Raw genomic sequence first — 17,915 nt, forward strand, 5'->3', positions numbered from 1 at the left:
GCGGTGGGCAGCCCTATCCATGGCACCCGGGGAGCAGTTGGGGGTTAGGTGTCTTGCGCAAGGACACCTCAGTCATGGACTGTCGGCGCTGGGGATTGAACCGGCGACCTTCCGGTCACAGGGCCAGCTCCGTAACCTCTAGCCGACGACTGCCACGACTGTAAATTATTAAACTAAACTTACATCTAAGAGGCGACCATGAGGAACACAATCTTTGCTGAGTGCTCTGCTTCTAACACTGTGACTGATTATAGATCAATATATTCACAGATTTGTCATATTTTTATCTCCTCTATTAAACTTTTGTAGGACAGCTGCCAAAATACCTGCTGCATGACGAGAGAGTAGTAGACTCCTTTCTTGTTCATAAGTTCTCTGTGAGTGCCCTGCTCCACCACTTGACCATCTTTGAAACCAGCAATCACATCAGCAGAGCGGATGGTGGACAGCCGGTGGGCAATCACTATGGTAGTGCGACCTGCTCTCGCCTAGAAAACAGCACTCTGGATCAGTCTTGACCATCATTCAGGGTTTCTTCCACCATTTCAAGAAAGGCAAAGCATTTATGGGGAATGTCAGTTTGATACAAACCTGAAAGTCTGAACCTGACTGTAGCAGACAGAATTCTGTGGGCTACGGTCGGTTCAGACAGAATTTTGTGGGCTACAGTCGGTTCGGACAGAATTTTGTGGGCTACAGTCAGGTTTTGTCAATTCAGTCTGAACCGACTGTAGCCCACAAAATTCTGTCTGAACCGACTGTAGCCCCACAAAATTCTGTCTGAACCGACTGTAGCCCCACCAAATTCAGTCTGAACTCGATTGTAACGGACAAAATTCTGTCTGATTTTGAATACAGCCCAAAAATTCTGTCTGAACCAACTGTAGCCCACAAAATTCTGTCTGAACCGACTGTAGCCCAAAAAATTCTGTCTGAACTGACTGTAGCCCCACAAAATTCTGTCTGAACCGACTGTAGCCCAAAAAATTCTGTCTGAACCGACTGTAGCCCACAAAATTCTGTCTGAACCGACTAGCCCACGAAATTCTGTCTGAACCGACTGTAGCCCACGAAATTCTGTCGGAACCAACTGTAGCCCAAAAAATTCTGTCTGAACCGACTGTAGCCCACGAAATTCAGTCTGAACCGACTGTAGCCCAAAAAATTCTGTCTGAACCAACTGTAGCCCAAAAAATTCTGTCTGAACCGACTGTAGCCCACGAAATTCAGTCTGAACCGACTGTAGCCCACGAAATTCTGTCTGAACCAACTGTAGCCCAGAAAATTCAGTCTGAAGCCAAGTGTAGCTTGATTAATAATGTTAGCTGTCAGTTTTTGCCAATACCACGGTCTATCATGTAGGCTACATTTTGAACTCTTTAGCCGACTACAGGTGGCTACAGACTGCCAAGATGAAGCACAATTCAACTTGTGGGGTCTAAAATTCTAACAGAGTTTAGTGGTTTTCCAGCTAACATGCACACAGTAACCCTGGTAAAAAAAGACAAACTTGAATCTGTTAGCAGAGAAATCACCAAACTGACTGACTCTCCATGACTGGAATTGATCACAATTATGTTCATATGTTTCAAGTACTGCTGGACTGTGCGTTCATTGTGAAAGAGAAGACCTGAGAACTCAGCTGTTCTCCAGGCATTTGCAGAAAACTGTTGTATAGCGATGTTTTAAAATCTCTAACTGGGTTTAGAGTCTGCCAGAGCTTCAGGAGTCACAATTCCACCGTTACCTTATCTAAAGCAGCCTGAACGACAGATTCACTCTGTGTGTCCAGGGCTGATGTGGCTTCATCCAGCAGGAGGATTTTGGGGTTCTTGATCAGAGCACGAGCTATAGCAATCCTCTGCTTCTGCCCACCACTCAGCTGAGCCCCCCGTTCTCCCACCATGGTGTTCAGTTTCTGCCTCAGAAAACAAACAAAACTTTATTTGATCTTAAGATGGAACACACAGAACTTTCTCATTCAGTCACACTGAATGTCTCAGTCAATGAGCAGTTTGAAGCAGACTGTGCTTCATCCAGGCTCTGACCTACAATATGTTCTTTCGTAGCAACACTGTATTAGAGTATGAAACCTCTTACATCCGGTAGTTTGGAGATGAACTCGTAGGCATTAGCCTCTCTCACGGCCTGTTCAATATCTTCTTCAGTGGCATCCTCACGGCCATAGCGGATGTTCTCAGCAATAGTTGTTCCAAAGAGCACGGGCTCCTGGCTCACGATACCCATATTTTCCCTCAGCCATCGCACATTCAGGGATCGGATATCTCGACCATCCAGGGTCACCTGCAGGCACAGATGACCTGATCAGAGATTCACTACAGCACTACATTAGTTATCAGCTTCTATGACTAAATCATGACAAAACCAAAATACGTATTTTTGATACTGAAGGAAACATGCTTTATGAGAATCTTGGCTCTTTAGCTTCATCTACCAAACCTGCAGTAGAAGCCTGATCACTAAAGCAACTTTTTATCATGAGAACATCACTAAATCCAGCCTTTTCTCTCTGAGAGCGACACAAAGAAACCCACAGCTGCGTGTGTTTAACAGAGCTAATTACTGTAATGTGTTTCTTACAGGAGAAAACAGTCCATCCTATAGAACAAGTGCAGAACCTAGCAGCACGGATCTTCACAGCACAAAAAGAGAGAACTTGAGTCACACCGTTTACACAACCCACTGACAACCTGGATCAGTTGAAGAGAGTTTGAAGCTCTGCTGGTTTTTAAAGGTCTAAGTGGCCTGAAAACTCCTGAATGTCTGTCTTTTTATGATCAGTATTATATATAATACTGTATATTTTATATTGTATCCATCCATCCATCCATTATCTTCCGCTTGTCCGGGGTTCGGGTCGCGGGGGCAGCATCCTAAGCAATGAAGCCCAGACCTCCCTTTCCCCAGCCACTTCCACCAGCTCTCCAAGGGGGATTCCGAGGCGCTCCCAGGCCAGCTGGGCAATATAGTCGCGCCAGCGTGTCCTGGGTCTTCCCCGGGGTCTCCTCCCAGGTGGACTCGCCTGTGACACCTCCCGAGGGAGGCGTCCAGGAGGCATCCTAACCAGATGCCCGAACCACCTCAGCTGGCTCCTCTCGACGTGAAGAAGCAGCGGCTCTACTCCGAGTCCCTCCCGGATGACTGAACTTCTCACCCTATCTCTAAGGGAGAGTCCAGACACCCTGCGGAGGAAACTCATTTCGGCCGCTTGTATTCGCGATCTTATTCTTTCGGTCATTACCCAAAGCTCATGACCATAGGTGAGGGTGGGAACATAGATCGACCGGTAAATCGAGAGCCTTGCCTTATGGCTCAGCTCTTTCTTTACCACAACAGACCGGTAAAGAGCCCGCATCACTGCTGACCCAGCACCAATCCGCCTGTCAATCTCCCGCTCCCTTGTACCATCACTCGTGAACAAGACCCCGAGATACTTGAACTCCTCCACTTGAGGCAAGAGCCTATCCCCGACCCAGAGAGGGCTCTCCACCCTTTTCCGCCTGAGAACCATGGTCTCGGATTTAGAGGTACTGATTCTCATCCCAGCCGCTTCACACTCGGCTGCAAACCGATCCAGCGAAAGCTGAAGTTCGCGGCCTGATGTCCCCAATAGGACCACATCATCTGCGAACAGCAGTGATGTGACCCTGAGGTCACCAAACCGGACACCCTCCATCCCTTGACTGCGCCTAGAAATTCTATCCATAAAAATTATGAATAGAATCGGTGACAAAGGGCAGCCCTGACAGAGTCCAACTCTCACTGGGAACGAATCTGACTTACTGCCGGCTATGCGAACCAAACTCCAGCTTTGTTTGTACAGGGCCCGAATGGCTCGTAGCAAAGAGCCATGTACCCCGTACTCCCGAAGCACCTCCCACAGAATACCCCGGGGAACACAGTCAAATGCCGTCTCCAGATCCACAAAGCACATGTGGACTGGTTGGGCAAACTCCCATGAACCCTCCAGAATCCTGGAGAGGGTGAAGAGTTGGTCCAGTGTTCCACGACCAGGGCGGAACCCGCACTGTTCCTCCTGGATCCGAGGTTCAACTATAAGCCGGACTCTCTTCTCCAGTACCCCTGCATAGACCTTGCCAGGGAGGCTGAGGAGTGTGATTCCCCTATAGTTGGAACACACCCTCCGGTCCCCTTTTTTAAAAAGAGGCACCACCACCCCAGTCTGCCAATCCAGTGGCACCGCCCCCGATGTCCACGCAATGTTGAAAAGGCGTGTCAGCCAAGACAGCCCCACAACATCCAGAGCCTTGAGGAACTCAGGGTGGATCTCATCCACCCCTGGAGCCTTGCCACCAAGGAGCTTCTTAACTACTTTAGCGACTTCGGCCTCAGTAATTGACAAGCCTATTCCCATGTCCCCAGACTCAGCCTCCTCACTGGAGAACGTGTCGGTGGGATTGAGAAGGTCCTCAAAGTATTCCTTCCACCGCCCAATGATGTCTTCAGTCGAAGTCAGCAGCACACCATCTCCACTATATACAGTGCCAGTGGCACACTGCTTTCCCCTTCTGAGTCGCCTGACGGTTTGCCAGAATCTTTTCGGAGCCGACTTAAAGTCAGTTTCCAAGGCCTCACCAAACTCCTCCCATACACGGGTTTTTGCCTTGGCAACAACTGAAGCCGCAGATCGCTTGGCCTGTCGATACCTGCCAGCTGCCTCTGGTGTCCCACAGGCCAACCATGCCCGGTAGGACTCCTTCTTCAGCTTGACGGCATCTCTCACCTAGGGTGTCCACCACCGGGTTCGAGGATTACCGCCCCGACAGGCACCAACTACCTTACGGCCACAGCTACAGTCAGCCGCTTCAGCAATGGAGGAACGGAACATGGCCCATTCTGAGTCAATGTCCCCCACCTCCCCCGATATCTGGTCAAAGTTCTGACGGAGGTGTGAGTTGAAGATCAATCTGACAGGTTCTTCTGCTAGACGTTCCCAGCAAACCCTCACTATGCGTTTGGGCTTGCCTGGTCTGACCGGCATCTTCCCCCACCACCTGATCCAACTCACCACCAGGTGGTGATCAGTTGACAGCTCAACTCCTCTCTTTACCCGAGTGTCCAAAACACATGGCCGCAAGTCCGATGACACGACTACAAAGTCAATCATTGAACTGCGGCCTAGGGTGTCCTGGTGCCATGTGCACTTATGGACATCCTTGTGTTCAAACATGGTGTTCGTGATGGACAAGCTGTGGTTTGCGCAGAAGTCCAAAAACTGAACACCACTCGGGTTCAGATCAGAGAGGCCATTCCTCCCAATCACACCCCTCCAGGTCTCACTGTTATTGCCCACGTGAGCGTTGAAGTCCCCCAGTAGGACAACAGAGTCTCCAGGAGGAGCACTTTCAAGCACCCTTCCCAAGGACTCTAAGAAGGCTGGGTACTCTGAACTGCTGTTCGGTGCATAAGCACAGACAACAGTCAGGACCCGTTCCCCAACCTGAAGGCGTAGGGAAGCTACCCTCTCATCCACCGGAGAAAACCCCAACATACAGGCACCGAGTCGAGGGGCTGTGAGAAAGCCCACACCTGCCCGCCGCCTCTCACCATGGGCAACTCCAGAAAAGAATAAAGTCCAGCCCCTCTCAAGGAGATTGGACCCAGAGCCCAAGCTGTGTGTTGAGGTGAGCCCGACTATATCTAGCCGGTATCTCTCAACCTCGCGCACCAACTCAGGCTCCTTCCCCGCCAGTGAGGTAACGTTCCAAGTTCCAAAAGCCAGTTTCAGCAACCGAGGATCAGAACGCCAAGGCCCACGCCTTCGGACACTGCCCGATCCACAACGCACCGAACCCCTACTACTGCCCCTCCCATTGATGGTGGGTCGATGGGAGGGGGGACTCATGTAACTCCTTCGGGCTGGGCCCGGCCGGGCACCATGAGTAAATGCCCGGCCACCAGACGCTCGCTGGCGAGCCCCTCCCCCAGGCCTGGCTCCAGGGTGGGGCCCCCGTAACCCTGTTCCGGGCAGGGTACACAAGTCCTGTTTTTGTGTCTTCATAGGGGTTATTATGGATCACACTTTGTCTGACGTGTCACCTAGGACCAGTTTGCCATGGGAGACCCTACCAGGAGCTTTTGCTCCAGACAACATAGCTCCTAAGATCATTCAAGCACGCAAACCCCTCCACCACGATAAGGTGGTGATCCAAGGAGAGGTTTTATATTGTATGTTTCATATTTTATAATACATATTACATATTTCACATTTCACTTGTACACACATGTATATAACAGTTATATTTATGCACTGGTCACTGTTACCACCACACTTTATGTAAATAATGTTATATATTGCACTTCTGGTTAGATGCTAACTACATTTCATTGGCACTGTACTTGTACTCTGCACAGTGACAATAAAGTTGAATCTAATCTAATCTAATCTAATCTTAGATCTGCAGATTCTTACCATCAAACACCTTCAGTAAAACACAAAAAACGTGGAGACTAACCCTAACCCTCTTTAACTCTGAGCTTCAGTAAAACTCTCCTCCTCTTTAACTCTGAGCTTCAGTAAAACTCTCCTCCTCTTTAACTCTGAGCTTCAGTAAAACTCTCCGCCTCTTTAACTCTGAGCTTCAGTAAAACTCTCCTCCTCTTTAACTCTGAGCTTCAGTAAAACTCTCCGCCTCTTTAACTCTGAGCTTCAGTAAAACTCTCCTCCTCTTTAACTCTGAGCTTCGGTAAAACTCTCCTCCTCTTTAACTCTGAACTTCGGTAAAACTCTCCTCCTCTTTAACTCTGAACTTCGGTAAAACTCTCCGCCTCTTTAACTCTGAGCTTCGGTAAAACTCTCCTCCTCTTTAACTCTGAGCTTCGGTAAAACTCTCCTCCTCTTTAACTCTGAGCTTCGGTAAAACTCTCCGTCTCTTTAACTCTGAGCTTCGGTAAAACTCTCCTCCTCTTTAACTCTGAGCTTCGGTAAAACTCTCCTCCTCTTTAACTCTGAGCTTCGGTAAAACTCTCTTCCTCTTTAACTCTGAGCTTCGGTAAAACTCTCCTCCTCTTTAACTCTGAGCTTCAGTAAAACTCTCCTCCTCTTTAACTCTGAGCTTCAGTAAAACTCTCCTCCTCTTTAACTCTGAGCTTCAGTAAAACTCTCCTCCTCTTTAACTCTGAGCTTCAGTAAGGCTCAGAGAACCCTAATCCACCAACACAAGCTTAGAGAACCCTAATCCACCAACACATGCTCAGAGGACCCTAATTCAGAACTAATTAAACAGATAAATATTTAACAAGCTTGTCCGAGGTGGACCTCCAACTCGCTACTGCTGCACAACCCCAAAGGACGTAGAATAAACTCAATGAGAATGCCCTTTAAACAATGAGCTGACAACAGGTAGAAACTTTGAACTCCCTCCTAAAATCTCTTTAATCTCACACTTAAGAAAAGACAGTGAGAGCTTATCAGAAGACTTCCTTTAATACCGTTACTTTTAAAGTAGTAGCAACTCAAGAAGAGACATGAAAGATCTTGAGTTACTAGAGAGCGAAAAGAGACGTGGGAGAAAACCCTGGTCTCTATCCGAGTTACCAGCTTAGTCTAAGACTGAGAAAGGCTGAAACTGAGCCTCGCTGTTAAATACGCCGTCCCACAGGTGCATTGGATCTCCCCTGATTAGGAGCAGCCCTGCACTGCCCTCTGGTGGCCGGTACAGGTCAGTCTCCAGTCCTGGCCCTAACACCTGTGCAAAAGTTATGGTGCAGTTTATATTCTACGATTTTTCTTCAACATTTTAAACTCAGCAAATAAACTGAAATTATGAGACAGAATGAAACAGAAACCATTATCAGTAAACACAGCATAGAATTTCCACTGCTACGCTTATGTCACACAATTATATATGTCAGGCAAACCATATGATAAATTTCAGTGTAATAAGATTGAGGATTGTATAAAAAAGACATAGAAGACTGGCTGTCAAGTAACTCCTTCCCACTCAGCTCAACAGATATTTCTTGAACAGCTTTCCTGCATCTCCAAAATATTCCTAAACTAAGAAATTCATTGTGTCTACAGGATCCAGATAAAATAATTAATGCATTCATTACTTCAAGGCTAGATTACTGTAATGCCCTGCTGCCTGGATGTTCCAGTAAAAGCCTCAACAAGCTTCAGTTAGTCCAGAATGCTGCAGCCTGAGTCTCACAACAACCTGCAACCCTAACCCTAACCAGGGTTATATCAGCCCAGTTTTATCAACTCTGCACTGGTTACCAGTTAAATTTCACATTGATTATAAAATCCTATTACTGACCTATAAAGATCTAAATGGACTCACGCCTCAGTACTTGAGTGACCTTCTCTCCTACTATGAACCATCATGCCTAGTTAGATCACAAGGTGCTGCTCACTACTTGTATCTAGAATTAATAAAGCTACATTGGGGGAGGGGGGGGGTGCTTTCTCATACAAAGCCCCCCAGCTTTGGAATAATCTTCCAGTCAGTGTTCTGGATTCACTCAGGTTTGTTGACAGTAGACTGGAGGGGCACCGACATCTCAGGGAGCCTCATGTCTCTGTTACCTTCTGTCTTTCTTAGTGAGGCTGTAACATTTAGACCTGCTGGAGTCTCTGCTGCTCTGTTAACCCTATATTCTGTGATCAGTCACTCAGTGATTAGAACTGACTTTCTTACTTCTGAAAAACTGCCCATCCTGTGGGTCTGATGCTGCTGCTTCTTTTTCCTTGATCAGGTGTCCCCTGCTCAACAGACTTCTGGTCTGACTATTATCATCATTGCTCTAACATCCCATGTCATGAAGACACTGGAGCGTCTTTTTCTAAACCTTCTCAGACCCCAGGTTCGACACACAATGGACCCCCTGCAGTTCACCTACACGGAGGAAGTGGGAGTGGAGGATGCAATGCTATATCTCCTCCATCATGCCCACTCTTATCTGGACAAGGGTGGTTGTGCTGTAAGAGTCATGTTCGTTGATTTTTCCACTGCCTTTAACACCATTCAGCCCCTCTAACTGAGAGATAAGCTGGTAAGGATGCAAGTGGGAGAAGGGAAGAGGAGAGAGGATAGATGAGGATCTTGTGTTTTTTTATCCATCTGCACGTATAGACAGCGTGCTACACATATTGCACTTTCTGCATACCTTATTGCACATCTTGCATATCTGGACATTCCTCACTGGACACTTTACTGGGTACAATCTATCTATCTATCTATCTAGAGCTTCCTGATGTACAGCACTGTACAAACCTCACCTGCATGAACTGACCCTCCTAATGATGCTGCTGACTCAACTATTTAATCAGAGCCATTACTTCACCTGCATCTCAATGCACTCATACCAACACATCATCACAATCTGTTGGTATCACTCACTGATTCTCACAGATCTGTTTCTCAATGTTATTCTGATCAGCCTCTAACAGTCATCAGTCATTATTACTCAATCTGAACACTTCTGTCCAATCACAGCCTGTTTTCCTCTTTTCTGTATTTCCTTTAACATTTACATTTATGGCATTTGGCTGACGCTCTTATCCAGAGCGACTTACAATTTGATCATTTTACACAGGTAGGCCAAGGTGGTGTTAGGAGTCTTGCCCAAGGACCCTTATTGGTATAGTGTAGGGTGCTTGCCCTGGTGGGGGATTGAACCCCAGTCTACAGCGTAGAAGGCAAAGGTGTTACCCACTACACTAACCAACCACATTTCCCTTTTTATATTGATGTTAAACCTTATTCTCTGCTCATCTTGTGTTGCTATCCCGTATGGTCAAGAGGAGGATGGGTTCCCCTTTTGAGTCTTAGTTGCTCTTAGTGTTCTCTCCTCTTGCTCTCAGGGAGTTTTTCTTGCCACTGTTGCCATTAGCAACACTCATGTAAGCTCAGACCTGGATTATTCTGTAATGCTACCTGTTGTAAAAAGTGCTTTTTAAATAAACTTTGACTTTACTAGACATTATCTTAACTTATTTTCACTTTGACCGGAGATGTTCCCACATTTTTCATACAACTGTACTTTAAAGCAAAGGATGGGTTTTCTGTAACACCTTACTTGAACTACATAACATTGACATAACCATGTCATGAACATGTCATGGCAGATGACATATGCTAGGATGAGTTGTCATGACAGACTTTGTCCAGGAAAATCAAAGCATGACAACTGTCACATAATAATTTTTGATAAGCCTGCTCTAATTAGCCACCAGGTCATCTAACATTATGACATATCTAATGAGATGTCTAACGTTACTGATTTCTGCTGAGTCTGGGAGCAACAGAGCAGTAGAGGTTAAAAGGTTTGCCCAAGAGCACAACCAGGTACACCCGGTCTGTCCTGAGATTTGAACTCACAACCTTCTGGTTGCTACCTCAATGCTCCTAGGGTAAAAAACACAGTTATGATCCTGAGAAAAATCTGTCATGACAAATCATATCATTTAACATCTTCTATGATATATTTGTGGCACAGTTATGTCAATGTTATTTAGCAGAATTCAACCTGAATACAGTATTACCTCCCCAGCATCTGGATCATAAAACCTCTGCAGCAGCTGAATAGTGGTGCTCTTCCCACAGCCGCTAGCCCCTACCAGAGCAATTGTCTTCCCATGTGGCACCTTCAGGCTCATCCCCTGAAGGATCTGCAACAAGAGTTGTTAAAAAGAGATTTGTTGATTTTAGGGTTTACAGTTAATTACAGATCAAAGCTTCATTATGTGCTTTACCTTCACATTCTTTCTGGAGGGGTAGCTAAAGTAAATGTTCTTGAATTCAATGTTGCCTTTTATGTTGTCTGGTTTGTAGCCCTCCTTTGAACTGCTGTCAATGGGACGGGGCTGAGAGACAGAAAGCAATCACTGTGAACTTGGTGAACAGTCAAAATGATGCATTCTGGCTGCATCATCATTATCAATATTCATTGATTTGAAGTTAAGTGCCATTTCTGTCATTCAAAGATACTGTGATTTAAAGATGCACATACCATATCGATGGTGTTGTAGATTGCATATGCAGCACCGCGGGCCTTAGCGACACTCTCCAGATTGGGAGCCCCCTGACCCAAAGAGAATGCTCCAATCATCACTGAGAAGAAGACCTGAAGATCACACTGCAGTTTAGATCTATAAATATAAGTGGTGATGCAAGACCGCAGTACTGCACTCTTACCATCATGGTCAAGTCAAGCCAAGAGGCTTTTATTGTAATTCATCTATGCAAGTACACAGTGGAGTGAAATTACGTTCCTCCAGGAATATCACAGTGCAACAAGGAACAAAAGTACAAAGTGTGAACGTGCAGACATTGTGTGCAAACAAAAACTAGTAACAATAAATACGATAAATTAAACAGACATTAGACCCAGTAAACAGACCGGACAGTGCAGCACCAACACTGCACTCATTCTGGACATGAGGTCGTGGAATAAGGTGCAGAGATATGAACCTGCTGTGATCTGAGAGCCACGCAGTTAGACGACAGACAGAAACACAGCAGCTACTGAGGTAGAAAAACCAGAGTAAACAGTGAAAACACAGAGTAGCAGCAATGATCCAGATAGTGCAGGTAGAGCATCAAAAGGTGTGTGTGTGGAGTGTGTGTGTGTGTGTGTGTGTGTGTGTGTGTAGTGTATGTGGAGTGTGTGTGGTGGTGGGGGGGTAGCTCAGTCCTTGTGAGTTTAAGAACCTGATTGCTTGCGGAATAAAACTGTTGCAGAGTCTGGCAGTGGTGGGGCGGATGCTCCGGTACCTTCTGTTAGTCGGCAGCAGTGAAAAAAACTCCATGGATTTCTGGGTACAGCGTGTGGTGTAGATGTCCACGATGGAGGGGAGAGAGTCCCAGATGATCATCTCAGCTGTACTCACTGTACGCTGCAGGGTCTTGTGGTCTGAGGTGTTGCAATTCCCAAAGCAAGCAATGATGCAGCTGCTTAGGATGCTCTCCACAGTCCCCCTGGAGAACTTGGTGAGGATGGCAGGGGGCTCATGAGCCTTCTTCAGTCTCCTCAGGAAGTAGTGGCACTGCTGGGCTCTCTTGGCTAGTTTTGTCCACATTCAGAGACAGGTGGTTGGTTCTGCACCCGTCCGTTAGCCGCTGCACCTCCTCTCTGTAAGCTGACTCGTCGTTCTTGCTGATCAGACCCACCACAGTTGTGTCATCAGCGAAGTTGATGATGTGGTTTGAGCTGGACTTTGCAGTGCAGTCATGAGTCAGCAGAGTGAATAGCAGTGGACTGAGCACACAGCCCTGAGGGACACTGGTGCTCAGTGTGGTGGTGCTGGAGATGTTATTTCCTATCCTGCATAACTGAGGTCTCCCGGATTGGAAATCCAGCATCCAGTTACAGAGGGAGCTGTTCAGGCCCAGCAGGCTCAGTTTTCCAATCAGCTGGTGAGGAATGATGGTGTTGAACGCTGAACTGAAGTCTATGAACCGCATTCTGATGTAGGTGTCTTTATTGTCCAGGTGGGAGAGACCCAGGTGGAGTGTGATGGAGATGGCTTCATCTGTTGAGCGGTTGGGGTGATATGCAAATTGCATTGGGTCCAGTGAGGGAGGAAGCTGGTCTTTAATGTGCCTCATGACAAGCCTCTCGAAGCATTTCATGATGATGGGAGTGAGTGCAATGGGATGGTAATCACTGAGGCAGGACACTGGAGACTTCTTCAGCACAGGGATGATGATGGTGGACTTGAAGCACGTTGGAACGACCGCAGCGCTCAGAGAGATTTTGAAGATGTCCATGAGAACATCAGCCAGCTGTCCGGTGCATTCTCTGAGCACTCTGCCTGGTACGCTGTCGGATCCTGGTGCTTTTCGTGGGTTGACTCTGTGTAGAGTTAGACACAGTGACAGACACAGTACCTGTTCACTTGGAGGATGTGTGGTGTTCCTCACTGTCATGCCATTCTGTGCCTCAAATCGAGCATAGAAGTTATTAAGCATGTCTGGAAGGGAGGCATCACTGTACAGGTGTCTTGTAGTTGGTGATGGCCTGGATGCCCTACTACATGCACCGTGTGTCAGCAGTGTTTTGAAAATGATCATGGATTTTCTTTGAGTAGGCACGCATTGCGTCTTTGATGGCCCAGGAAAGCTTGGCTCTTGCTATCCTGAGGCTTGCTTTGTCTCTTGTCTTGAAAGCCTTGTCTCGGGTTCTCAGCAGCATGCGCACCTCTGCAGTCATCCATGATTTCTGGTTGGGGTGAGTTGTAACAAATTTGGAGACAGAAACATCATCAATGCACTTGCTGATGTAGCCAGTCACTGATTGTGTAAACCAAACGTTTGAGAGAAGAAGTGATGTAATGGCTGGTCATCTGGGGTTAGCCATTAGCCTAGCATGCACCCCGGCTCATTTGCCTCGCTTCTGCCTCCTCACACGTCGCTTTCAGCCAGCAGGCTCATGCAGCTCTGTGGTTCGTAGCAGGCCTAGCTTGTGCAGTTCTTCCTGCAGTTTGTTTGGAAGCAGAAATTGTGGATGATTTCTCAGCTGTAGCAGGCTCTGACGCTGGTTGAAGCAGTCATGATAATTAGGTTGGTCGAGTTACACGACAGATAGTAAACAACAAAAAAAGCACTGTTTTGCTGTTCCTAAAGTGGCCCCTGCAGCTACCTGCCACACTGCCAGAACTGGAATCCGAATTGGTCAAGTTCATATTGAATTCATATTGAAATTGGACAAGTTCAATATTGTTCATATTGAATTAGTTCATATTGTTCTTAGATATACAAACCTCAACAAATATGTTCATTCTGAACCGCTGGGATAGGCTCCAGCAGCCCCCCATGACCCTGAGGGAGAAGTGATTCAGAAAATGTGTGTGTGCTCATTCTGAAACTGATGCCTGCAACATGTTCCAAAAAACATTGAGGCAGGAGCAATTTAAGACTAAGAATGATGTGAAATTTAAATGAAACATCTTAAACAGGTGATGCACTTATGCTTGGGTATCACAGGAAAGGCTCAGTCCTTTATGAGTTAGTGGGTTGAATCTAGCACGTTAAAGTCAATGAAAGGACTTTCACATGATATGGTGCATAATTTGAATAAAAAGATTTCTGGAGAAATCTCAGTGCAATCCAGAAGATTGTGACCTTCGGGGTATTATAGTGGGTAACCTGCACATCTGTGAATGCACCAGTAACACTGAACACATTTAGAGCGACATATGCAGCCTTTTAGACTCTTTTAGACTCTGTCTTTTTCAGGGATGTAAAGTAAAACATGAAATATTATGTTTGCATAAACAGAACTTATTAAAATCACTGCTTTCTGTTTTAATTAGCCTTTTCACACATTTTTGTAATTTTGTATTGCATAGAAAGCTAAACTTACAGTGATGACTTTTCCAATGGTGTAGTTCTCCGGTTCATCCACAGAGAGCTTTGTGCCGTACCAAAAAGCCAGGGCATACGCACCAAATATGAAGAACTGTGTTAAGCCCATAGACACATTTGTGGTAACAGCTTTCTTCACTCCAAAGTTCATTGCATATACCAAATTGTCCTCATATCTTGAATACAGAAAATGGTATCACAATTTTGTTACCATCCAACTGAGAAATACACAACTGAGCACTTTAGCCTGCAACCACTATATTTCAAACATGGTTTGGGCTTTGATTCATATTAGAAAGTAGAAGGATATACAGTAGATACTCACTGCTGTACAGCTTTCTTTTGACCATTGAAAGCCACCACTGTCCTGATGGCCACAAGTATCTCCTCAGCCACAGCTCCAGCTTTGGCATAGGCTGAGAGCTCCTTACTGGTGAGACTGGCAAGAATCTGCAGGTCAGATATATGAGGTCATTTTAAAGTATCATCACAAAGTGTTGCTAAATCTTACATGTCTGTCTGCAATGCAAACGCAAAATTAATTTGATGGTAAACTTTAAATTATTCTGTGCTTCACAGGCAAACAGCACTAACTTTGATAAAAATAAAATTGAGAAACTGATCATCAACATTCTGCTGTAGTGATGATTTTGCAGTTACTACAATTAAACATTTTTTGTGTGTGTGTTTACCAAGAAATTTTGTCACAAGATAAAACTCTTTTTTTATCTGTTCCACTGCACATTGTGTTGTTGTGAGTGCTGTAAAAAGGTTTTTCCCCTATTTAACCAATAACCAAATCTTGGTAGATCTACCAATCACATGAGCACCAGCATCAGTTTTGTATGTGAGTCTGTGTGTGTGTGTTTGTGAGGCCACTACTCCTTTGCATGATAAAATGATTCTTTGTATAAATAGTTCCTCAGATTGATGGATAATATGCTGTAGATGGTCCTATATAGAATTTTTTGAAAAGGGTTGTTTGAGTGTTGATGGTTCTATATAGAACAACTTTCTGTATTAAAAAACCCTAAAGAACCCTAATGAAGAACCCTACCTAATGCAGTTTAATTATGTAGTTGAATGTAATAGTGCAAAATACAGTCTATAATCTATTATCATTAAATTTGATGTATGTGTAATGCACAATGCCAGAGTAGCGCACATTTCACTGTACATACTTTAGACCACACTGCAGCTGAACCTGCCAGCAGTGGACTGACTGCCAAAATGACCAGCGTTAGCTTCCAACCATAGACAAATCCAATGATGAAACCGGCAACAAACGTACAAAAGAACTGGACAAAGACACAGATCTTGTCTCCCAGGCCATCGTTGATGGTGTTAATGTCACTGTTGGAGTCAAAAAGAGAACAGCGGTCCATTCGTCATTAGTGATGTTAAGCATATTCAGCATTAAGTACAGGATACATGACAACTTACTCTGTGAGTCGAGTGTTGAGTTCTCCGATGGGATGTGTGTCGAACCACGCCATCTGCTGGTGGAGGATGGCGAGGAAATACTGCTCTCGGATCCGTTTGGTCTGTCTGGTGGCTGTCAGTAAGAACAGCATGACCTGGAATGTCCCAAGGAGCAACACTGCAGCCCCAAGTCCAACAAAGTAATATGCATGCCTTTAGGATGTAAAAGAAGAAGAGAAGGTTCATATAAATTGGTCATCGTCAATGCAGATTCAACCAAAGCTTACACAGAAACCGCAATAACTAAATGATCTTTTTATTTCTCCTCAGTCAGCGAGTCTCTTTCCCTTCATTCCAGCTTCCGTTCTTCTCAGTAGACTCACTTTCAGCTCCTCAGAGAACCTGCAGACACGCCTCCAAAGCTCAGTCTTAGAAGTTGGTTGATGATTTTCTGAACTAATCAAACTCATTCAGTGGTGCTGAGGTCTGGACTCTGGGGCGGTCAGTCCATCGTTCAGCTTCTTTGTTTGATGTGTCCGTCTCCTTTTCTCAGTGAGGTTCTTCTTGATCAGCTACACGTCCTTTCAGACCCACAGCGCTGAGTGGTCTTCTTACAGTGGAAGGATGGACAGAAACACCTGTGGATGTTCTCAGATCTGAAGCAGCTTGATCTTCTCCTCTCTCTCAGAGATCAAAGCTTTCAGTGCTGTTTATCTGATGGGGGCAGTTTTGGGGTCAAACAGCTCTTCCAGGTGGTTGTTAGGAACCAGATTTGCTTTGCAGGTTTTAATCTTTTTAAAAGTTTTAGAAACTTCATTTATATTATATTCATTTATATTTTTCTCCTCCCTTTTACCGGATTATCTCATAGCTAATCTCGGAAACATCTTCTAAAAAAATAAATAACATTAACTCTTTTGACTGTAAATGAAAAATATGTGCTCTCTGTACCTTAAATGACTCTTTCAGAGGTAGGATGTGGATAAAACTTCGTTATAACAGCTTTGGTGAGGCGTTTTCTCAGTCTGTCTTCTCCAAACAGGATAGCTCACCTCATACTGTCGCATTTATTTATCTAATTAAATCAAACTCATCTTTGATTTTTCACGTTTTCTAAGGGAAACACGCTCACATGATGCTATCGTGTTAAATGAAAAGTTTGTACAGTGTATCATATGTTGTCAATCTCTCTGTAGTCATGCCAAAGCTGAGGGCGTCGGAACCTGTTTCCTCCATGTAGAGGCTCCATGACTGATTTTGAGGTTTGTCTCTGATGCTTTTTGTGCTGAAACAGGCCAGTTTGAGTCTTCATGTAACAAGTCAGAACAGATCAAATACTTGTATTGAGTTTTTAATGAAAACATGGGATCCATACTCGAAGGGTCAGAACAAATCAGGTGAAAAAAACAAGACAGCAAGAAAAGAACGCTCAGAGAAACTGGAGCAACACTTCACCAAGAAGGCCAAACAGACCGCATACACAGGACTGGACACAGGTGAGGGGAGTCAGTAATCAGGTGGAGCTGATCTGGGATTGGCTGCTGCCTGTGAGTTCTGAGTCATGTGATCCTCTTCTGACTTTTGGGAATTGGAGTTCTGGAGCACAAGAGTCTGAGAAGGGGCAGCAGAGTCGCAGGGAGGCATGACATTCTGAAATGATGTGAGGCTTTGTTGAGGCTCAGTGGAGGCTTCAGTCTGCACTCTGGACACATGTTCTGAATGTATAACCCAGAAGATGCAAGAATTCCAGCTAAAGCATGTGTTCAAATGATGCTACAGCTCATTTTAAACTTCACTGGCTATAGAACTGGAGTATTTACATGGTGAAATGAGAGATTTAAAGGTGAAACCTCAGACATAGAGAAGCTTTTAATACAGTACAGAACATTAAACAGGGGAGATATTGCACTGCATTTTAAAATCAGAAGAAATCATGTCCTCTGTGTCAAAACAAAACAAAAAACTCAAAAACAAAAACAAAATCTCCAAAATGGTAACTTTATACAAGAAGGCAAAACCGTCCTTTACTTTCAATGTAAGTCAGTTTAATGAGATTTTTAAGCTTTTCTATTGGTTCATTCATCATGAAATAAAGTAAAGTGAAGTAAAGCTGCTGCGCTCAAGTAAAAGAAGAAAAAT

At 45.2% G+C, this 17,915-nt stretch overlaps 1 protein-coding gene across 7 annotated transcripts in view; it reads right to left on the reverse strand.

Annotated features, from left to right (window-relative positions):
- The window catches only part of LOC108414160 (ATP-dependent translocase ABCB1-like), a 57,755-nt gene that overhangs the window by 12,448 nt on the left and 27,392 nt on the right, over window positions 1-17,915 (reverse strand). For 6 of the 7 annotated variants that reach the window (XM_017686979.2, XM_017686978.2, XM_037537080.1 and 3 more), the window contains exons 7-16: window positions 15,798-15,989; window positions 15,536-15,707; window positions 14,680-14,804; window positions 14,353-14,530; window positions 10,999-11,112; window positions 10,742-10,852; window positions 10,532-10,657; window positions 2,101-2,304; window positions 1,748-1,918; window positions 327-488 (exon numbers count right to left, since the gene is read on the reverse strand). In XM_017686979.2, coding sequence (XP_017542468.1) covers window positions 327-488; window positions 1,748-1,918; window positions 2,101-2,304; window positions 10,532-10,657; window positions 10,742-10,852; window positions 10,999-11,112; window positions 14,353-14,530; window positions 14,680-14,804; window positions 15,536-15,707; window positions 15,798-15,989 — 1,555 coding nt within the window. The remainder of the gene's footprint in view (window positions 1-326; window positions 489-1,747; window positions 1,919-2,100; window positions 2,305-10,531; window positions 10,658-10,741; window positions 10,853-10,998; window positions 11,113-14,352; window positions 14,531-14,679; window positions 14,805-15,535; window positions 15,708-15,797; window positions 15,990-17,915) is intronic. The other variant, XM_017686980.2, reaches the window with a different exon arrangement.

The sequence above is a fragment of the Pygocentrus nattereri genome, chromosome 3 (assembly GCF_015220715.1).
Source record: "Pygocentrus nattereri isolate fPygNat1 chromosome 3, fPygNat1.pri, whole genome shotgun sequence".
In the NCBI taxonomy this organism is placed as follows: Eukaryota; Metazoa; Chordata; class Actinopteri; order Characiformes; family Serrasalmidae; genus Pygocentrus; species Pygocentrus nattereri.